This window comes from Copadichromis virginalis, linkage group LG1 (genome assembly GCF_057382275.1).
Source record: "Copadichromis virginalis isolate Kocher_CV1m ecotype Utaka linkage group LG1, C_Virginalis_male_GT1.1, whole genome shotgun sequence".
In the NCBI taxonomy this organism is placed as follows: Eukaryota; Metazoa; Chordata; class Actinopteri; order Cichliformes; family Cichlidae; genus Copadichromis; species Copadichromis virginalis.
In genome coordinates this window covers 40204393-40227564 of record NC_140618.1, presented here as the reverse complement: position 1 = coordinate 40227564, position 23172 = coordinate 40204393, and the positions used below count along the sequence as shown (strand labels likewise).

The following is a 23172-nucleotide window of genomic DNA, read 5'->3' as shown; positions in this document are numbered from 1 at the left end:
TATTGAAAGCACTTTCCATAAAGTGTAATTGTTTCCAATGAAGAAAGAAATAGGTAGGTTTGCATGTGTAATTAGTGTGTTATTGCAGAAGAAGCTTAATGTGTAGTTGTAAAAACAATGGGGAAAAAAAGGTGTCTGAAGAAGAAATGATAAATGTGCTTTTTTTTTAAGCATTCACTCAGCCGGCCGTTTGGCGCATGACATGTGGCGGAGCACCCTGCTACAGAACTCCGCCAGTTCGAACCCCCCACGAACTCACCGCCACGGCCCTGCGCGGGTAGCGGGGAAGCGCACTCGCGTTTCCTTTTTGCCTTTTCCAGCCAAGTCCTCCGCCCGCTCTACATCTCTCTTATTACCCTTTATTACCTTACACTCATGCCACACAAAGTACAATTGTTTACAATGAACTGTACATGCAACACAGCAGTTTTATGAATATTCAACAAGAGCAAGTTACATTTGGCCCTGGTTTGACAACCACACTGGGGCACATATTCACCAAAACACAGCACACCTTGACAATCTTATCAAGCAGTGCTGTCTTCATCCTCACATGATATGAGTAATCGGATTGGCATTGTAGAAAAATGACACGCGAAGCTGTCAAACACTCTATTTAAAAACTATTAAAATAAGATATTTCTGCTGATGAATACACTGAGCTGGGTTATAGTGCTGTGGCTTATGTTGAAATCTGCTGTGCTGTAGGGGAACAGGCTGTGTTGTCTTGTTGTGTGCATGTTTGAGTTGTGTTTCTTTTGAGATGGTATATTTTTTTCTTAACAGAAACAGACTGTGTCCAGGGTGAGAAGGGTCAGCTGTGATCTGAGCTGCACGCCCCAGTGTCCTGGAGGTGTACAGGTCCTGCAGAGATGGGAGTTTGCAGCCAATCACCTTCTCAGCAGAGCGCACAACGGTTGCCCGGGGCGGCATCGTGGTGGGGGGCGGCATCACGGGCATCGGCGAAAAAAAAAAAAAAAAAAATTGCTCGTACTCATGCTGCCCCGACGTCAGCCGGCGCATATTGGGAATGGTACAGGCACCGATCGGTTTTCTATCGCCCATTTGCTGGGAGTAAGGGCGCCCTCCGTTTGCGAGGTGCGCCTGCTGCTTCGCAAAATAAACACTGAAGCAGTTTCACAAAACTTAGCGAGCAGTTTGCTGACTGTAGCATGGGAGATGGGTGGTCTCGTAGGGTGTCTTGCATTGAAATCTGCTGCAATGACCCGGTTACTGCGTTCACCAGATATCAACACAATTTCGATCCGCTCCTAACATGTTAACCTCTTCGACATATCAATGGCTGTGAACAAAGAGAAACTTGTAAATAACTCATGAAAGGATAACCAAGCACACCATTGGGCAGAGAGTGTTCGCCCGTGGCGCCAAACAGGCTAGGACCGCCACTGTCCCTGATAGTGGCTCCAGCGTACCACACGGTGATGGAGTTGAGGATGGACTCGATGATTGCAGTGTAGAATTGCATCATCGCCCGTGTTGGCAGGTTGAATTTCTTCAGCTCCCTCAGGAAGTACATCCTCTGCTATGGCATCATGGCCTTGGACTCATTTTTACAACTTTTTAATAGGAAAAAAAGATTAATTTTAATTAAAAAATGTTTTGACATTTGTGAAAATGGAATTTTTCCTGTATTCATTTTTTTACATTTGTTTTGGTTTTTATTGCCTTTTGAGTCAAAAGTCTCCAGAGGCAGATGCTTGGTTTCCTGGTATTTCAAGACATTAATGCAATGGAAAGGGATTTAAAAAAAGAAAGAAAGGAAGGAAACAGTGGAAAGTGAATCTCACATGAAGCGGAGGAGCTCAGAGTTCTCTCACTAGTCTAAATATCTTCAGAAGTGAGTGCAGATAGTAGTGGGAACATTTACTCAAGTACTTAAAATACATAAAGTCTGTGTTTCAGGTAGGTGTTTCCATGTTATACTAGATTCTGCTATTGTCATGGTTGGCTGTGTGGCAGGCGAGCAGAAGCGGTGGACGCAAAAATGCAGGACTCTTGGAGACGGGAATAAACTGAAAACGCAGCTTTATTGCTGGAAGAATGACTGACAAAATAAAACTTACAAAAGGAAAACAAGACTCTAAAGCGAGGTGCTGGAGGACTGGACATTACAAACACACAGCAGGTTGAAGGTACGACGCGACAGGGAGCCCAGGAAAACACAGGGCTTAAATACACAGGGGAGTAATTAGGGAATGGGCGTGCGGGAGGGAGGGAGACACAGCTGGGAGAAATCAGGCTAACGAGACGGGAGAGGTAAAACTGAACACACTGACATAAGACATGAACTTTCAAAGTAAAACAGGAAATAAGAAACAAATCACAAAACCGCAAACATATCCACAGTCATCCAGGACACACATACACACACATATACATATATATACACTCTGCACAGTTATGTGTTAAAAATACAGTAGATCAGGTCCATCAGTCAGAAACGGAGCCTGGAGACGTCTGAGACAAAGCTTTTGTAGCTCTTTGTCGACGTTCCTCATAATATTTCTAAAAAAAGGGAAAAGTGAGAAAACAAACATCGTTAGGCCAACAGTGTGATTTTGTGTGCTGAATCGTGTATATGTATGTGCGTGCGTACCTGCAGGTTGTCGTAGTGTTTCTGGCTGCAGCAGTGGAGTTCCTTGGCGGTCTTCTCATTCAGGCAGAAAACAGAGCAGATGTTACAGAAAAATCCTGATTTAGGGACCACAAACTCCTGACCTGCAGAGAAGCAGAAACAGGAAGATTAGACAAGTATTAACAACACATTTGAATTTAGAGTGTGTGTGTCTGACCGATGGGGCTGTTAGGGTTGAACTGAGGCAGTCTGAAATCTGCTACAACACACGGAGACTGAGAGCGAGATGGCTTTGCCTCAGCTCCGACAAGCTCCCTCCTGCGTTTAGCCACAACTGAAAATGAAAAGAGCGACACGTTAATCATCAACGAATCTGCTACAGGAGCCACTGGGTTTATAACATATTTAAACATTCAATTATAACTCAATAATAATTGAACAAATGATTTCGATTTACTTGAAAAGCTGAAACGTTCATCGGCCACTTTATTAGGTACACCTGTTTGACTGCTCATTAATGCGACTCTCTAATCAGCCAATCACATGGCAGCAACTTAGTGATTTAGGTATGTAGACATGGTCAGGTGACCTGCTGAAATTCAAACTGAGCATCAGAATGAAGAAGAAAAATAATTTAAGTCACTTAAACGTGGCATGTTTGCTGAGCTTAGCATTTCAAAAACTGCTGATGTGCTGGGATTTTCCCACAGAAGCATCTCTAGGGTTTACATAAAACCGTCTGAAACAGAAAATATCCAGTGAGTGGCAGTTCCCTGGAGGAAATGCATTTTTGAGTTTAGAGGAGAATGAAATAACTGCTTCACGCTGACCGGAAGGCCAGAGCAAGCCAAACAACCACTTATTACAATGCACAAGAGCATCTCTGAACGCACAGCACATCCAACACTGAAGCAGATGAGCTACAGCAGCAGAAGACCACACTGGGTTCGACTTCTCTAAGCTAAGAACGCAAAACTGAGGGTACAATTCACACAGGCTCAGCAACGCTGTAAAATAAAAACGCTGCCTGGTCTGTTGAATCTCAGTTTCTGCTGTGACATTAGGATGGTAGGGTCAGAAATCTTGGATCCATCCTGCCTTGTATCAAAATCTCAGGCTGGTGATGGTGTGGGACATAGTCATCGCACCAACGGAGCATTTCTTAAACACCACATATATAAAATATATTACTACCACCAGGCTGAATGTCTGTAGCACAGTGAGGAGCACAAATATGAGATCAGAGCCACAAAATATCACAACTTGTCTTTTTATATTCACTTTACTGTGTTTTGGCTGTCAGAGCGGTGTATTTTGCTGATTTAAAGCAGCTCTTTGTACCTTTAATGTCGGCCATGCTCCATCCATCATTCTCCTCTCCCTCCTGTGTCTCGTCATCAGGACACTTGGGCTCTGGCTGCTGTCCAGCAGGGGCGGCTGCAGCATCGGGCTGGGTCCCTGCTTCCTCCTCGGTCCTCTGGCTCTCCGCCTGGCAGTCACCTTTGGTCACTGCATCAGTCGATTCTGCGGTCTTCTTGGTTTTCATTTTGAGGTTGTCACCAGAGTCTTGCAGACGCTGTTTCAGGCTCTTCAAACTGAATTTGAAAGCAAAGATGCCAGTAGGTTACCACGAAAAGAGGTTTGTTGTCACAAAATGTTCATGTGAAATAAGAAATTCCATTTCAAATTCCTAATCTAGAGTTGCTTATATCTAAATCACATGCTGCTCTTTTTGCATCTTTGGGAACTGTTTACTACAGACGACCTTGAGGAGCGTATGGTATATTTGACTCTGCCACTAAAGCTGAAAAAGAAAGATACTCACGACTCAATACGTCCAGCTTTACTGCTATGAAGAGGAGAGAAAGAAGCACAAGGTCAGACAGACATGAAGACACTTTAAAGAAAATGAAGAAACACAGTGTAAAATAAATTTCCTCTTTTTCTCACTTCTGATCGTGGGACACACTTACCAAGCAGATAAATAGTCCTTGGTGACTTTGCTCTCCATCACCTGTGTTAATCCACCAGGTTCGGCCATCTCAATGCATATCTGAGAGAACAGAACGGATATTTGAGCAACACAGTGGTACTCAATGGGTGTGCTACAGGCACGATTTGTATTGTACAGGGCGATAAAGAATTTGTCCTGGCGAGTTTCTTTACTGCCCTGTACGATAGTACAAGGCAAAGAAAAAAAAATCTTGGAGTTTTAAACTTGCAAATGGGAAATAAGTGCAAACATATTTCTATACTTTTGCAAAGTTTTGATTGAACAATAAAACCACTGAGCAAGAAACACTAAAAGAATAACTTAGCGCTGCCTCAAACTGCAGGGATCTCCCCTGCTCGATGGGCCAGGACAAAAGGCTGAACAGGTCATAAGATTACTACTTGGTTGAGAACTTGGTGCATTTCAGGCAGTCCTTCTTCACCAGTGTTTGCAAAGGCATGTGTAATTCAGATTGCCTGCCGCAGGGACTGTCTGTACATGGAATATTTAAACTTGCTCAACTCGTGTTAAAAAACCACAAAGTCTCCTTCAGACTCATTTAAAATGTTTCTCAATATGAAAAGAACAGCAGACACCATGACAAGCCTTGCAGCCTTCTGTAAAACATAAAACAGTTGCACGTGTTTATGAAATCGTACCCTGTTGGCAAGCGGCAAGAATCTGACAAAAGCAGCGATGGACGCCACCACTTCCATGATCATCATGACAAGGTCCACATTCACCTCGGAGACCTCCACACTCAGCAGCCGGTCCTCCAGAGACTCCGACTCTGGAACATGCTGAAAAACAACCAGCGTTAAGATCAGGGAGACCCGAGCCTGCTGCTTTTTTTTTTTTTTTTCTTTCTCTCAGCCTCTCTCTCGCACTTTTTTCCCGCTTCACTCTGCACGCGGGCCTTGTGCTTTACGCTGGGCAGAGGGGGGAGGGGCGGTAGTTACACTCAGTAGCACAGGAACAGAGCCAGAGAGAGAGAAAGAGAGGCAGGGACAACAACATTAGAAAGGTATAGTAATCATCCACAACTATTTTCGGTTGCAGATGATAAAGGATTGAGAAAGTTTATTCATGCAGGTCCATATGACAGAGAATATGCATGTTCTTTTAGTTTTCATATTATAATTTATATTTAATTGTGTTGTGGTTTGCAGTGTTTTGTGTTCTTTTCACTTTAAATTTGTGAAAGGAAAAAGCTGAAAATTTAAATAGTTAAAACTTGAAATGTGAATAGTTGATTTTTGTATTATATGATTTATTTATTACATTTTATGTGGAGTGAATAAATAAAAGTATATTTACGGTGGCCCCTAGAGACAAAGCACATACAAACTTCAAATCACGTACGAACTCTGAAGCATGTACAAACTCCAAAACACGTACAAACTCCAAAACACGTAAAAACACGTACAAACTCCGAAGCACGTAAAAACTCAGAAGCATATAAAAACTCAGAAGCACATAAAAACTCAAAACACGTACAAAAGACAACAGAAGTGCTCCAGGATGCTGGGCGCAGTGTTGAGCCTTTGTTATCTTGTGGCTACACAAGCCAGCAAGTACCAACGACCGGATTTGGTGTGTCGTAGTAACAGGTAAATGAACTTTTTTTTAAATTATTTGAATATATATATGAGTGCCTGTGTATAAATACACAAACAATACACACATGCTTTCAATTGTGTAATTTAAGTGATCTAGTAGCTCTGCTTTGGAAGTTCAGTTCATGCTAGAAATGTGTTTTGGAGTTTGTACGTGTTTTGTCTCTAGGGGCCACCGCATATATTTATATATAAACATATATAAATAAAACCTCTTGTTTTTACGTTAGTAATTCCTTTTGTGCATAATTTTATATTATTGTTAATAATAAATTAATTAAAGCAACAAAACAACCTGAAGAGCCGGTTCGGAGCCGAAAGAGCCGGCTCTTTTTAGTGAGCCGAACCGAAAGAGCCGGATCTCTAAAAAGAGCCGGAAATCCCATCACTAGAACAAATACAGACGAAGTAACAATAAATAGTTGATTTGAAATTCATGCATATTTTTAGTTTTTCCATTTCTTATTCAGATATTTATCAATGAGTGACTTATATGTATGTATATATTGTATATATTGTGCTATTCCTTACTTCTTGTATCTGTCTGTGTTACTGTTTGTACTGTAACCAATATATTTCCCCCAGGGATCAATAAAGTACTCTGAGTATTCTCATTCTAGTAATATTAGCCCAGAGAAGGATGATGCTGTGCTCACTCCTTAGAGGAGAAATCTGTTTTGATTGGGATCTGAATAGTTTGAGTGAAACAGGAGCATGCCCCCGATTTAACAGCCCCCGATTGCTCCATTTTCATACCTCACTTGTACCAGGAAGCATGTCTTGTAAAACAATGTGGATTCTGAGCGTCCACTCTCCAACAGTAACTGGATTTTTGAGGTAATCCCTGGTGAAATCGCAGCACGCATCCCAGCTGTTAAAAAACACAAAGGCCTGGAGGGGAAAAATGATGCAGAGGAAACATTCAATATCAATCATTAAATTGAATTCAATTTGCAAATGCAAATTTCTCTGTATCAGCCTGCTGGGTCTACTCCTCACCCTCCTCTGCAGTGATAAAACGATTATTTTGTAGTACAGAGTCTGAACAGTCTGATCAGGGACGTAACGCCACACCAGCTTGGTGACATCCTCCTGTCTGTAGTTTCCTTCTGGCAAACCGGTCAACATGATGGTGGAGAACGTAGAACCTTGAGATTGGGCTTTCTGCAAGACACAAGGTTCAAGAACCAAAGTTTATTCGAAGAGAAACTTTGCGGTACTTTTTAAAAAATATATTATTATTACTGAGCACATAGAGAAGACAAAATGAAACCAAGTTTAGCAGAAAAAAAGAAATGTGGTTTTTGAGGTGAGTATTTGGAAAAATGGACACCTCTTGGTATTTACTCAAGGATTCCTGTTTAACACATGAAACCTGGGTTTATAAGATGCACTCACCTCAATGTCATCAGGTTCACTGACAGTTAAATACTCTAGAAGTGTAAAACAGACACAGTTAGTAACAGTCAACACTTTATATCTGGAGGTTAATTTTAGTTTCCAGCTGTTTCTCTCACCTGGGATTGTGAACCAAGGAGAGACAGTGGGGAACACAAAGGGACTAGTTGTCATTGTGATCCAATATGGTGAAGTGCTGCGTTGTGGGATGGTAATATCTTCTGTTGGGACAGTTGCACCATCAACAGCAACCTCGCTGTCTGGCAAAGCTTTGTCTGGCAATCTTGGTGCTGCACAAGCAAAAATAAGTTTTGTTAAAAGTTTTGTGGGGGAAAGAAAAGGAAAAACGAGTGGTGCAAAACAGGTTTTTAATGTTTACAATGATCCAGTAATATCAATGTTTTGACTTTTATTTGAACTTTAAGCACCTTTACAGATACCCAAGGTATCATAGACATCAGAAAAACAACGATTAGTGGGTTAGATCAAATGCCAGACTGAAAAAGTGCAGTTTAAGTAATGGCTCTGGCTCATGTGTCTGGGGCAGAGACAAGCAGAAGGAAATTGACCACTGATGGAGCAAAGATTTCTGGAGGGGCCAGAAAAGAGGTCAGAGAGATAATAAGGCAAATGAGCATCAAAGGATTTGTGGGAACCAGAATCACAGTGTTAGTGGATAAAAGTTGAGGGAATGTGTCACAATGATTGATTGTGAACAACAATAAATCAGCAGTTTTGTCTGCACTTTATCCACAGCCCAGGGGAGACCTGAAAAATCTATTCATGAGTGTTTCACAAACAGAAAGCGAAAGAAAGGTCTTACCAGATGACCTTCCATTAACTTAACCCATCTTTTTGTTTCCGTTTAAAGCATATTTGTTTAAAATCCCATTTAAAAAACACTTACGCAGTGAGGTACATCCACACTGTGGTATTTTCTGTCACGGGCTGAAAGCAGGGACTCAAGCGCAGAGCAGGTTGATGTCTCAAAACACAATTTATTTACACACCCGTGCAATAATATATACAGTGACGGGAAATTCAGGGTTCCAGGGGATTAGGGGAAGGCTCTCTCTCTCTCACGCTCGCTCACGTCCTCACACACGTTCGTACCGCGGGGAGGTCACAGGTCCGGGAAGATAAGCTGGAACAGGGAAAGGGAGATATCACTCACAAATCACGAAGGCATAAAGGTGTAAGACCACGGGAGCTGGAAAGGTAGACTAACGTCAGTAGCGCAATCATCCCGCGATGAGAGGATCTGTGACCCAGCCTCAAATAGAAGACGGATAATCAGCTGATCGCCAACAGCTGTGAGAGCCAAGGGCGGGAGCCAGCTGTGAGCTCCGCCCAGGCAGAGAGATAGGGGGAGAAAGAGAAAAAAAACACAAGTGTAGCCTTGTGAGGCAGGCACGGGGACCATGACATTTTCAGCCTTGACAATTTGTGGCCGGTGGGCCGTTTTAGAAGGCTGTACCAAACGCCAAGGCGATCAGCATCACGAAGAGACTGAAATTCGATAAACACCTGAAACACAAGAAAGAAAATGTATTCTGAACATTTTACCTTCACATTGTAAATGTTAGAAAACAAGTGCTAAGCACACGTGGAAAGAGTGAACTAAGTACAGCTTTATTGTGGAGTTCACTGGATTCAAGAGTCAGAAATCCTGGCTCAATGATGCACTGGAGCCATGCTCAACATGACCCCTGCACTAATGCTGTAATGTGATAAATACTAGTGCGCATGAGCATATGAAGAATTGCTCAGCGAGCAGCTTATCGGCAGTCTCTCTTTACTATCGCTATAGTTTTGCAGTTGTGCTTTCCTCAAGATAAGTAGCATCCAAATCTAGACACATTATCTCTTTTGAAGGATGGATTTATGAAGGTTGGTGCACGTCCTTTAGTTTGGTGTGCAAGCGGTTAATCTGTCAATTTTTCTGTATGGTTAAGATTACACTTACACAAGCACATATCTCACACAGCCTTTCACAGACTTCTAACACATGCACTTGTTGGCATTTATGAGTGTGTTTATACCTTGTTGAGAAGAGGCAGGTAGTTTCTTACACAATCCATTTTTTTCAAAGCTTCTCTGAGATGCCGGGACTCGCCTGGCGAGATGTTCCTGATGTAGATTAATCGTGCTCCATTGTCAGTCACTTGCTGCTTCGAGAAAACCGGGTTAACGTGAAAAAACAACAACCCCACAAACAGTATGACATTCCAAACATTCTTATACTACAGCTCCAAGATCAAGGCCATAAGTTTGCACTTATATTCACACAGCAGGTATGCACCCTGGCAGCTATCTTCATTTTCCAAACAATTTATAATTGCAGCTCTCGCTGTTTTTGATAACACTGGTTGAAAAAGTATTTAAACTAATGTACACACAGTGCCGTGGAAAACGCATTTGGCTCGTTCCCAATTATCGTTAAACAAATGTTTAAAAAAATACAAAATGCATTTTTAAATGAGGATTTCATTTATTCCAGGAAAAGAGTTCTCCAAACCTTTCCTAGCCCTGTGTGAATATCTGAAAAAACAGGTATGTCCCCATTTTTCAAGGTGTTTTGACTTGGATGTGAGTGCTTCCAGTTATGACTTTATACTCTGACCAATAAATCTAAAGGTATTCGAGTGCAGTCTTTGTTTCTGAGATATGTGCGTTACTTACATAGCATAGCCGTTTCATCAGAGACTTATAAAACTCAAGCTGAAAGAAAAAAAACAGTTCAAAATCATTACATCACTTCGGATTCGGTTCGATTTATTTCAGCTTAAAGGTATTTTTTTCTACAAAAAGAAATATTTTTTACATTTATAATCACACTTTAAATAAACAAGCAGAAACAAATATTTTCAAATAATTGTAATAACATCTGTCACAACAGTAGATTGCATTATCTACACACAGTGCTTACCGGCGTCATTAAAATGTTGCCCTTCTCAACCTGCAGTCGAAGTTTAGACCCACTGAGAATAAAATCGTGATTTTCTGATGCTAGCACGATGTTTTTAGCTGCCACTGCTGTCGGCATGAGGGCAAAAGCCTGAAGGAAAAACAAACAACCAAACACTGATTTTTACTGAATAACCATGAAGACAGGCACTCACAAAATATGCATTAACTAACTAAATGTTAGTTAGGTCGTCTTAGAAAAGAGATTTAGAGCGCCATTAAAATGAAGGTCATAACCCAGCCCAATGCAAACTGGTGCTTACCATGCGTGCCTGTGGTATAACGTAGATCGTGTCGTCGTAATACTCAAATCGGTGTCGAGTGAGCAGACCGGCGATGTCCTCCTCTGCGTAACAGCCATCGTGATACTCTGGCAGGTTGCTTATTAACAGCACCTTGTAATCAAGCGAAACAAGCTGTGCAAACGAAAAGAATTTCAGGATCAGTTCACAATTGCAATGGAAGAAATTCCAGACAGAAATCTGAAAAATGCAAACATTAACTTATAAACCTCACTTTGAGCACTGTCTACAACTATGAACACAATCAGGTACCTATTACAAAATGTTTCTGATGCTAATTTTCCTTTACTTCTTTTTTTCTTTCTTTGTTACACGTAGTGCAGCTCTACCTTGACTCACTGACAAAAAAGGCAGTAAGAGTCAGCTATGAAAGTACTTTTCATTTAAGGTGGATCCATAAACAGTGATAACTGATTCCCAAAAGGCAATGTGTAAACAGCACTATTGCACATGTCAAACTTGGGAAGGAAAAACCTTTTTAAGCACTCAAAACCACCATGTCCTGGTTGACTGTGCATATAATTTGAACATGTTAAACTAGCTTTTCAATAAAGGAGTTTTAGTATGTGTTAGTACATGAGATAATTGTTTTATTACAATACTAAATTGGTAACCAAGAATGGTGCAATTCTATTGGTGTCTATACTGACTACAAAATCTCTGGTATTGCGACATCCCTAGTGAATTTTTAACATTTTTCTACATTTACACCTACTTGAGCCTCCGTAGCCTTGGCTGTATTTTTAGGTGCCACCGCAGCTTCCTTACAAACACACACACAACGAACATACATTAGTTTGTATTACTACCAAAACTGTTAAGTTACTACATTCACACTAAGAATCATACATGAGCACTTGTCATGAGCTTACAAGTATTTACAGACAAGTTGGAGTCTTCCATGCAAACCACAAGCAACTGTGGCAACTTGCAAGCAACCAGTGCGATTCCAAGGATGTTTTCAGTGCAATGTGTATATATAGATTTAAAAAATGCATAATGCAACACAGCAAAATAAAAACAAAGTACAGTGTGTATGCTTTCATAGCATTAGACTTGAGCGGAAGCTTCCTGACATGGGGATGACTATATAAAAGCTCAGTATAATCCAAAGTGACTATGAATTTGAGGGGTGCGAGACTGTAGAAGAAATGTAAGGATAACCAACTGACTTTAAACCGCATAATGAATGCAGGACTACAACCGTGAACGGACAGTATATTTATAGAGAATTGTAGCTACGGTGCATAAATATCTATCTTAGATTGCAGAAGCAAACCAGGAGACAAACAGGAGAGGAACTTTCTCTCGATTCACAAGTAGGTCAATGAACTCATCCATCTATAACAGTGACAGGGGCGGATCTAGAAGGGTGGCATGGGGTGGCAAGTGCCACCCTAAAATGATCCCTTGCCACCCCAAGTGCCACCCCAGTTTTGCATATGACAGTGTTGTTTATTAAAATAAGACAGCATTAACAGTTTGAACGTAGTTACAGTCAACAGTGAATATAAATGCTAAAACTGAAAATATTGCATAGTGTTCCCCCCTCCACCATTAACAAATGGTTCAGCCCATAGCAGGACCGGCTTTTTTCTTGTTTTCAGTAGCAAGCGATGCTTATGATTGTGCCAGAGCACATTCTGAACAACACCATGGGAATTTCGCTTTTTACACAGGTGGGTGGATGTTACACTCTGGAAATGGAAGGAAGGTGAGTGTTATTAACCCTCTGTGGTCCACGGACACGCTGCACCTCCAAATCACATGACTGATGTAAGCTGACACAGCAACAAGCTGCAGCCACGCTGAGTTTCTATTTCAGCCCACATTGAAAATTCGGACTTCAAAGTTTTTAAATTTTAATTACAGGCCAGTAAATCCAGAGTTATGATAATATATATAAGCCACGCTTTGTTCTAAATACTGTCGTCACGTTTTTGTGTGTGTGTGTTTTAAGCGTTTTGTAAGGACAGCACGAAAACAGTAAAGAAAGAAAAAAAGCCACCACCTTCCTAAATGTACCATGTCGACCAATTAAAAAAACAGTCAACGCGTGGGATTTGATTGTTTAGGAAGAGGGAAACGTTTTAGGAGTGACGGTAACGGCAGCGAGACAGAGCAAGCAAGTGAGAGAGAGAGTTTTTAGATGTGGGAGATTTGTGACGTTTAGTGTGGAGTGTTTACTTAGTGTGTTGTCTTGTGTAGTTCTGTTGTGTAGTCGTTTTGTTTTGTGTGTCAGTGAGGGCACTAATGAATGTCACAAAGGCACATTTGCAATGTAAACACTGTCACTAAGTAGAAAACCAGCGAAGTGATACAGCTGCTGTTATCAGGCCTGCAGGTTTGTCCCTGTGCTGTTCTGTCTTTTGGTGGACAAACTTTTTTTTTACTGGCACACATAGTTTGTGGGGCATCTTAGTGCGACACCTAATTGTTCTCTCATTTTAGTTGTAGTAATATTTTTAAATTCTTATACAAAATGAAAAAAAAAACAAAAAACGGCAGGTGTATCGGCTGCATTTTTAGATAAATAGTTGTATATGTTTACAAAATGTACAATTTATATTTGCATTTCAAGTTATAAAAATATACTGTGGTGTTTTTTTTTTACAGTAAAAACATACTACTAGGATTTTACGTTCTTTGTGTGGTTTCAGATCAGTAATACTAATGCAGTATGTCAGTGAAAAAAACAACTAAATTCAGTTGAGCTGAAAAGAATGACACCAAACAAGGCAAGGGGAACAAAATAAAATGAAACAATCTGAGGGTGAAATACAAACGTAAACTCAAAAGGAGTCAAAAATGGCCGATTGTATTTCAGACCTCAGTGGGTTCATCCAACAAATCATGAAAAATTAGGTTTAAATTGTTGTTCATGACAGTGCAGATTTCTGACATTTTGTGTCATTTAAGCTGTAACAATGTGACTGTTTTCTAACAGTGTGTCTGGATTTTATACTTGTTGGGCTACATATTTATTTATTATACAGGCTATACAGAAACTCACATGTTTTATGTAACTAAAGTGTGTAATTATGTGGGCTACAGACAATAATTAAGTTCTAGACTATATTTATATGAAAAACGTGTATACTTACTGCATTTGAATTATTCTAACCATATGTAACCACCTGCATATGTGTTTGAAAAATAAGAAGGCTTCGATTTTGCCACCCTATTTGATTTCTTTGCCACCCTAAGAAAATTTCTCTAGATCCGCCCCTGAACAGTGAACAAATTTCAGTGTACATACCTGTAATTTTGACCTAAACAAAACAACTGACTTAGTTTTTCAAAATGTTTTCTCCATAGCAGAAATCACATCACTGTGACAGAGACTACTTACAGTCCCTTGTAGCCTCACCATGGTCGGAGGGGAAGATTTGCCAGCCTGTGGAAACACAGGGAAGAAAATTATGAACAAACCAAATGCAGATTTCATCATGACAACTTGACTCAAACTATCTGCTTGTATAAATCTGTGTTGAAAGATTTAATCTTGGTTGTGTGGCATCAACAATCACGTCATCTGTCACTGATCACATTATAAATTGTCCAAAACTGTGCATTCATGAAAAAAGGCATAATATGAAGTCACCTCTGTCTTCTCTGTGCTAGGCGTCCCTTTAGTTGTTTCTGGAGATGCAGAACGTGAGGACGATGATGATGATGTTGATGGGGACGACTTCATCTTGACTAGCTCAGCCAGCAGGGCAGGAGCCAAAGTTTTGACGACAGTCTCCAGGTCAGACTGGTTTGATAAGGACTGGAGAGCTAAAAGACCACAGGTGCAAAAGAGATTCACACTTTGGTGGGTGCCAAGTCTCGAAAATCATCTACCGTTTCTGAAAGTTTTATAATAGTAGAAAAAACTATGCTGACATTTCTGGTGGCACTGGTCTTTATTTATCCTTTACATTAGTAAAGTTAAGGTTGTGAGGGGGGAGGAGAACTTTGATCTTAGAAAAACTAATGAGTACATACAAAAAAATAAAACATGAAGCAATTTTCAAACCTGATGTTTCCAGCAGTTTCTTTGCCAAGATCTTTGAGCTGCTTGACTTCTTTCGCCTCGGAGATGACCTCTCAGTCGACGATCGCCTCTCCCAGCTTTTCCTCGTTGATGAACGTTTCTCATCTCTTCTTCTCAGTGAGGATCGTCTCTCGCGGCACCTTGAGCGTGATCGATATCGTGAAGAGGAAGGACGGTCATACCACGAGGAGTCAGAATGAGACCGGGACCTGAAAAAAGTATGGATCAAAGAACTTAATAACTCAGAAACATCTCAAAGCACACACCCAGCATGGATACAAAAGGTAAATGCTGTCCACCAATTAAGTTTTTTCAAGTTGATATTTTTATATATATGTTATATTTCACCCTTTAACAATCCACTGGAGAGCTAAATCTTCTTGATTGATCCTAGTTCTCAAAATGTTTGTTGGACAGACCTGCGATTGCGTCTGGACCTGTACAGAGATCGTGATTGGCTTCTGTGTCTCTCCCTTCGGCGGCTGCGTAATTGAGAACAGGAATGACTGTTCCTCCTATTCTGCAAGTCACGGAGAATACACAGTGCTGGTCCTGCTGGATCTCAGCTCTGCTTTTGACACTGTAGATCACAGTATCATGATAAACAGACTCGAGAACTTGTTTGGGATTACTGGTGTTGTTTTAAAATGGTTTATATCATATCTGTCTGAGAGATCTTTTACTGTTTGCATGAATCATGTCACATCAGAATCAACAGTTTTGCCGTGTGGGGTACCTCAGGGATCTGTCCTGGGTCCAATTCTCTTTTTACTTTATGTATTTCCCCTAGGCCAGATTATTAAGCGCTATAAATATATCTCCTATCATCTCTATGCTGACGACATCCAACTATACTGTTCCTTCAAAATGTCTGAGTTTTATAAATTGTCTAATTTAAGTAATTGTCTGACAGAAATCAACAAATGGTTATATGACAATTTTCTCCAACTAAACTCTGATAAAACAGAAACTCTAATTATTGCTCCAGACCATATGGTCCCAGAAATTAGACAGCATATCAGCTTCTTAGACCCTTACGTAAAATCAAGCCTTAGAAATCTCGGTGTCTTATTTGACAGCTCGATGTCGCTCGAGCAGCATTCTAAGCAGCTGGTCCGAAACTGTTTTTATCATTTACGGAATATTTCTAAACTCAGACTAATGGTATCAAAGCTTGAACTTGAGATGATTATTCATGCTTTTATTTCTTCTCGTTTAGACTATTGTAATGGCCTTTTTACTTGTTTTAACAAATCAGCCTTAAATCGTCTTCAGACTGTGCAGAATGCTGCAGCACGTCTCTTAACAGGCACCAAGAGAAGATCGCATATCACTCCAGTCTTGGCCTCCCTTCACTGGTTGCCTGTAAATTTTAGGTTTCAGTTTAAAATTTTAGTTCTAACCTTTAGGGCCCTGCATGGTCAGGCTCCTCAATATTTATCTGACCTGCTGAAATCACATACATCTTCTCGGGCTTTAAGGTCATTAGATCAGAGACTGTTGGTGGTACCACGCACTCGTTTTAAAACTCGTGGTGATCGCCACGGTTGTGGAATTCTCTCCCACTGTCTCTTCGCTGCACGGACTCCATTGATTGTTTTAAGAAACAGCTGAAGACATTTTTATTTAGAAAAGCATTTGATTAATTTCTTCTTATGCTGTTTTTATAGTTTTATTGTTTTACATTGTTTTATTTACTGTTATATTGTTTTATATTCCCATTTTCTGTGTTGTAAAGCACTTTGTGATTTTTATCTGTGAAAAGCGCTATATAAATAAATTTTACTTACTTACTTACTTACGGTGGCAACGTGGGCTGCCGGAGCGGGAATGGCTGCTTCGCCTGTCCCTGCTACGCTCCGAGTCACGATGAGTGCGGGGTCTGCGAGAGCGGGAAAGCCTTCTTCGCCTGTCGCTGCTTTGCTCCGAGTCACGATGACTGCGGGGGCTGCAGGAACGGGAACGACTCTCATGTCTGGTTTTCTTCTGGGAAGTCTCAGCAGACGTTGCGGGAGAGGGCTTGGCACCTGACGCACTAACAAGTGCATTAAAAAGAAAAGCACAGTTAAATGAAAGAAAATGAAAGGCTCCAATGCTGGCATGTTTTTTTATTCGCCAAATGACTTCAAATGAAGATATTTACCCTCGCGGTGATGCTATTTCACCGTTCCACTCTGGGTATCTGTGGAAAAACACAGGTACATTTTTGTCAGATGTTGCCAGGTAGAATGTCCTTAAAAATATATTATTGTTCATTAATTCAAAAACTTAGAAATGTATTCAGCCTTTTAACAATAAATCATTAAGGTGCTTTACAGGAACGCAACAAATATGACAAAGAAAAATGAAAAAATACAAATGAACAGTTCTTAGGAAGCTATCCTAGCATTACAACCCCGACATCATTTCGGCACAACCATGGTTGCGCTGCCCCAAAGATATCGGTTCATAATCACGAAGTACAGAGAAGAAAGACTGACTGCTTTCGCAGAAGTTTGCAGTTCTCGATGTGAAGGCTGGTATTCTGGTGGGAGACCCAATCCTAGTGGTCACAACAAAAAACAAACATTTAGACCAGATTCATTATTATCAGGAGCAATGTTTGTCATTGACATCACTTGCTGATAAAAAGGTCACTAAACTTTGCAGTGGCCTTAAAAAAAATCTTAAAATATTAACAGTTAGTCCTTCACTGAACGGAGAAGCATTATAACATTAGCCAGGAGCCTGGATTGCACTTAGAAACCTTCATGGGCCAAAAACAAAACAGGAACAAATAAGCATGACACATTATACCTCTCCTGGGATACAATTTTAAAGATGAAATTATTTAGTATATATGGAAAACACAAGTCAAACATCTGACTACAAACAACCAAAACAAAAGGGTCATCTTAGGCTCTGGATTCTGGACTCTCAGGCTTAGGGGTGGGTTTTTATAATCGATTCATCGATTAAAATCGATTCTGGCTTGGATAACGTAAAATCGATTCATTAAAATCCTGAATCGATTTTTTAATATAAATTTATTTTGCCCAAAATGCCAGAATCTCAGGTGACATCTCACAAAATTTCAAGAACCACCAAACAGTTAAGACAGTAAATGAGAGCAGGAACACGGCTTCTGCACATAGACTTAAACACACAGCGCGACCCGCGGATCAGAATCAGTGAGATGTCGCCTTTCTCACGGTCGGGGCTGAAAGCCGACAGCTCGCTGATTCTGATCTGTCGGCGGGTCCGCGCTGTGTGTTCACGCCCTTTATGAGCCGATTCTAAAGCTGTTAGTTTGATCTCTCTCCAAACAATATTGACCGAACCAGCAGCAAAAGAAGATCCAAACGCTTCACATAAACATCATCATGAATTCACTCTGACTTTTACTGTTTTGCTTCCACCGTGATGCACAGCTCTCTCTCCCTCTCTCTGTACTTCAAGAACAGTTTCCCTTTCTTCATTATTCGCTTGCTTGTTACGCACAAGTCTACCGCTGTTTACAGGCTGTCAGCCGCTGTTTTTTTCCCTTTTACATTCTTCCGAAAAGAAAACCTCATTTCTGCTGTTCAATACTGAACAAATTTAAACTTTTTAAAATTATTCAAAATGTAAAACGCTTAACCGTGTCTCTAATAAAACCGCTGTAACGTCAGAGGTGATGTTCATATGTTGATTAATGGTTTTCTTTCATTTTTGATGTACTGCAGAACATTTTTATAAAATCCCAGGCCAGGAAAATCACCTTCATGTTTTTCTGTGTTTTATCTTCAGCTACTTTGACACAAAAGCATCTGCTGTGACGCTTACACCTGTGATAAAGTCTTGCGTGTGTCAGCTTCCTTTTGATTGATACAAAAATATGTAAATGTACTGATCTGAATTATAATATTTCTGACTGTCAAAATTTCCCAGATTTAAATCGAATCGAATTAAATCGAATCGTGGATCGAATCGATTCGGGACCTTGTGAATCGGAATTGAATCGATTCTAGAAATCAGTGACGATACCCAGCCCTACTCAGGCTCTTCTTATGGCATCAAAATTTCCCAAGGTTCCAAGAAGGTCGTCTCAGGAGAGGCCAAGTTTGGATTAGGACAAAATGCACCACCTATGTTGATCACAGTTAGAGTAGCGACAGGAAGATGATGTTGAAATAGGCCAGAAGAGGAAGGCGCTGTTTCTTTGACGAGGAGCCCAAATGTGAAATTTGGTGCAGCAAAGGAAGGCACATCCATAAAGAGAGATTCAACAATCAGTCAAATTAAAGCTGGTGCTTGTGTAGCTCATGACTGGGCGCTGCGCCCAGGGTGCTTATGTTTGTGGTAGTAAAAGTCTTGTGACACCGAAACACTAACTTAAAGTATGAGCAAAGAAAATTAGTATAACACAAAAACAAGGTGCCTACTGATATAAAATAAAGGACCAAACACACTATTGTTCACTCTAGTGACAAAAGACAAAAAGGGGAACTTTTACATTCAGCAACAGTTCCAGGAAAAGCAAAGCTGAATGAGCACTGTGGAACAGTAGCCCAAGGACAGAGACAAATGAAAAAACAGCCATCTTCCAACATTTTCTGATGCACAGGTTCTTCATGCTTGCAGATTCTTCCTCATCACGTCATCTGAGGCCTTGGCTCCATTGTTAGCAAATGCCTTGAATGTCTTCGCATGGGTTTACATCAAGTCAAAAGACATTAAATCTATCAATTGCAAGTACAGACCACTGAAGTTTCTGAAGGTCTCTTTGAAGTAGTTTTTTAAATTACAACATCTGGTAGACATATAGTTAAGTTTAGTCTGGACTGTAATCCTTCAAAAGTTCTGTTACAGAATACTGAATTGCAGAAATATGGGAAAATGTGTCCAAATGTTTGCAGTCCAAGTTGGTAGTCTTCCTACAGTCATCATTATGCAGTAATAGTGAATAAAACAAACCAAATAAACTTTAAAGTAGCATCCATGAAGCTTTTTCAAAACCAAAATCCTATAATGGCATTCAAAGTCAAATAATTAAAAACAATCCCAAAACAAAACAAAAAACATTGCGTTTCAAATAAATAAAAACTGACTGAAAGCAAAAACATCGAACAATCTTCGACTTACCTTCATCTGATTACATTCCTTGTTACATAGAGAGCAGGTATGCGGAAAGACCCTAGGTGAAGTGGCAGTGTAGTCTTGCATCTGGGCCAGCACTGGGATATCCTCTGTCACTTGTAAGGTAAAAGGCAGGTTGTCAGGAGTGATCTGATCTTCAGAGTATGAGATTGGATGTTCCAGGTCCTCTTTTTCAAGTCCAAATTGCATAAGGATGTTCACAGCTGTTTCTGAAGTAGACTCTGCAGAGCCCACAGGTTTGGACTTCTTTATGTCCTCTTCCATTGAAGTCTTACTCCCTTCTGGCCTGCAGCTCATTGGCATAGTTAGCAGTGATGGGATTGTTCCTCCAGATTTTGCAGGAGACGCAGATGAAACTCCAGAAGAGCTAAAGCTGGACCCAGGCCCAAGATGAGGAGGTGTCTTATGAGAGTCTCTCTCTGCCTGCATACTCGACTGTCCATAGCGCCCCTGGGCTGAACTTTGTTTCCCAGAGGCATAGGGGTTATATAAGGGATGGGACATGGTGTTAGCAACCTTCAGAAGGTTTAGTAGACTGATGGCTGCAGCTGTCAGGAAAGGGGGGTGTTGTAGATATAAATGGGGCGCGTGTATTGGTTCGGCCACCAATAGCAATGGCGTTATTTATCTGTGTCAACGCAAGGCGGGCTTTCAGCTGAGCCAGCCGCAAGCATGCAGCTTGCTGTCCGATCAGTAAAGAGCTCCCTGGGAGCCTACCATGTAGGGGGCTCTGTTTGTACCCTGGTGCAGGAGAAGGGGTGTAACGCTTCGATGGCAATGGAAAGCTGGAAAGTTAAAAATAAAGAAAACAAAGAAAACAGGTTAATGAGTTGTACTGGGCCTCAGAATCTTGGAAAGATGAAATCCACACAGATGGACCTGGACTGGTGCAAACTGCCATAAGTCATGAACACATCCTCCTACCCCCTAAACATGATCGCAACAAGCAGGATTCACTGCACTGTTAATGTTAGCTATGTTATATTGCTGCCTCTGTTCGGTGGTGTCGAGCCAAACGGACTTTAACGTGTGTTTGAACGAGCTGACGGTTCACTCGTTAAGCTGAAAGAAAGATGCTTTAATCACAGCAGTCACACGTGTCCACTGTACCATCTGGGAACTCTTCTTGTGTAGCACTCGTAATAACACAAACACTAAATCCTCCTTCTCTGGTGCTGTTGTGTAGCAGTGTGTACACCTGAGACTGTCACCTGTCTGTCTGTCCTGCACTCTCTCTCTGTTTCTTTCTCTCTGATTGTGGAATAAAAGTATGAACGTGTGTTTATAAGTTACACTTGTGTCTGAATCCTGCAGCTTATCACACATTTCATTTCCATGTGTGACAACTGCAAGTGTCCAGAGTGAGGACAGACTGAGGGACCCACTGCTGCACATCATCTGTGAGGCTTTGCACCCCTGATGATCCACCAGGACAAACTCAGCAGTGTGTGAGGAAGAGGAGGAGGAAGAGCCAGCAGCAGCTGACAGATGGAGAGAATAGACAGACTGTTCCCTGTTTGTGAAGGACTGCTAGGAAAGTTTAACATAACTGTCTGTGCTGAATCAGTCTTATTAGGTAATGTTCAAATAATGTGATCATCCCAGTGTTTTCAGTGTGAGAGAAAGTACTCAGGGCCTTCAAGTTACACACTATGAAAGGCAGCAACAAGTTCAATGTTCAGAAACCTAAAGTATGTATCAGCAGCAGAATGGAGCTAAAATAAATGTTTGTTTCAGTTCTATGAAGCTTTGAGTATTTTGGATCAGTAGCACTGCTGTGTTTGTTGCATCATATTGCTGTAATTGTTTATATGCTTTATATATTCTGAGCTAAGTTGATCTATAGTGTTACATCATATTCTATAAGGATGTTATGTGTTTGTATACTTTCTGCCCAGTTTGACCCATTTAGCAGAAGTCAGCCTGTTTAAGGCTCTGATATCTATTCTGTATGACTTAAAGCAGTTATGACATGGTCTGATTTTCTCACCCAATAAAGGAATATTTCATGTATCAGTCTACTCTTCATTCTATCAGACACAGTTACCACAGCTCGCACATTTTCTTTTTACACATATATGTAAGCATTGAGCCAAATTTAGTAATGCCAGCATATTAAACGAACAATATTTGTCTTTTCTATATGATACATCTATATACACACTGTCAAACATACTTGTCTTTGAGTGAAGATTTAAGGAGATAGGAAATATAAATAATTGTAACTTGAATCTTATGGCGTTATTTTTGTGCCACTATTCTGAGCGCAAGTAAAAAGAATTTGAGCATAGTGGCACTAAAATAATGCCATAGAATCTTTACTGAAGCTCAGTATTTGACACAGAGTTCGAACTCACTGCTGTGATAACTAATAATGATTAATATAATAACTATCATATTGGCCATATTATATTTACATTACCAAAGTAAGATGACTTTAGTCTCATGAACAACATGAGCTAATTGTTATTTACTAGCTAATCTTAAAATGACTGTTCAGTACAAAAATGAAGCCCAACAATCATGTTTTACAGTCGTGTGGTCTCAGCCTCAGATACTTATCACATCACACAAAGCTCATGTAGAAACAAATGAACAAAATATGTTCTACTCCGTTTCTGTCAAACAAAGCTGTATGAAACGTTTCCCGCTTTTAGTATAACGGTTGATAGGCAACCTGGGCAGCGCGAGGGAGGCTAGACCGTCCCATTTCACAAGCCTACAAGCCTGTTTTTGTTTTCTTTACAACAACTCGGTGTACATACCGTGCTTTATATGTGTGTAATCCCTTTGTTCTGGTGTGCTCAAATGTATACTCGCAAAAAACTTCTTGCAATCTACAACTTTGCTAACGGAAAGTAAACGCTAAACGGTAGCCAGGTGACCCAGCGCAACGATTTCCGTTTCAATGGGCTGCCTTCAAAATAAAAGCACGAACGGAAACGGCAAATTTCAAGATACTGTAGTAATTCCACTAAAGCATATTATTAATGTTTTGCTTTTATTCCACTTGTTTTGTAGTGTATTGCATTTATAAAATGAGGTTGCTGTTGTAAAATGTGTGACTTTGGGATATCCTTTAAGTGTGTGAGCTCTCATAAAAAGAAAAAAGAAATTTGTGGGATTAAAATATAATTACATTT

General features: G+C 40.5%; 2 protein-coding genes and 1 long non-coding RNA gene across 5 annotated transcripts; 1 reads left to right on the top strand and 2 right to left on the bottom strand.

The window, feature by feature from the left end:
* Positions 1-2029: 2029 nt before the first annotated feature.
* On the bottom strand, positions 2030-8895 carry LOC146719281 (uncharacterized). 3 transcript variants are annotated; one of them, XM_085462782.1, is made up of 12 exons: positions 8511-8895; positions 7723-7893; positions 7604-7638; positions 7205-7369; positions 6962-7096; positions 5249-5389; positions 4570-4649; positions 4422-4445; positions 3938-4191; positions 2814-2930; positions 2618-2739; positions 2030-2526 (listed from the first exon to the last, which is right to left on the bottom strand). In XM_085462782.1, exons 2-12 carry the CDS (start codon positions 7775-7777, stop codon positions 2452-2454), a joined length of 1203 nt encoding a protein of 400 aa, XP_085318908.1. In that variant the 5' UTR covers positions 7778-7893; positions 8511-8895; the 3' UTR covers positions 2030-2451. The 3 variants fall into 3 exon arrangements, with proteins under 3 accessions (XP_085318908.1, XP_085318918.1, XP_085318925.1); XM_085462792.1 differs by having other exon boundaries at positions 4422-4442; XM_085462799.1 differs by lacking the exons at positions 7604-7638; positions 7723-7893.
* On the top strand, positions 5481-16704 carry LOC146719280 (uncharacterized). The gene is made up of 4 exons (XR_014921322.1): positions 5481-5613; positions 14497-14689; positions 15030-15195; positions 15329-16704. It is a non-coding gene; the product is annotated as an uncharacterized LOC146719280 (long non-coding RNA).
* On the bottom strand, positions 9137-22932 carry LOC146719279 (uncharacterized). The gene is made up of 13 exons (XM_085462772.1): positions 22795-22932; positions 20015-20814; positions 17392-17453; positions 17055-17093; positions 16710-16946; positions 14894-15120; positions 14477-14652; positions 14225-14269; positions 11588-11635; positions 10834-10986; positions 10533-10661; positions 10286-10324; positions 9137-9771 (listed from the first exon to the last, which is right to left on the bottom strand). The coding sequence occupies exons 2-13, from the start codon at positions 20531-20533 to the stop codon at positions 9640-9642; spliced, it is 1806 nt and encodes a 601-aa protein (XP_085318898.1). The 5' UTR covers positions 20534-20814; positions 22795-22932; the 3' UTR covers positions 9137-9639.
* Positions 22933-23172: the final 240 nt, after the last annotated feature.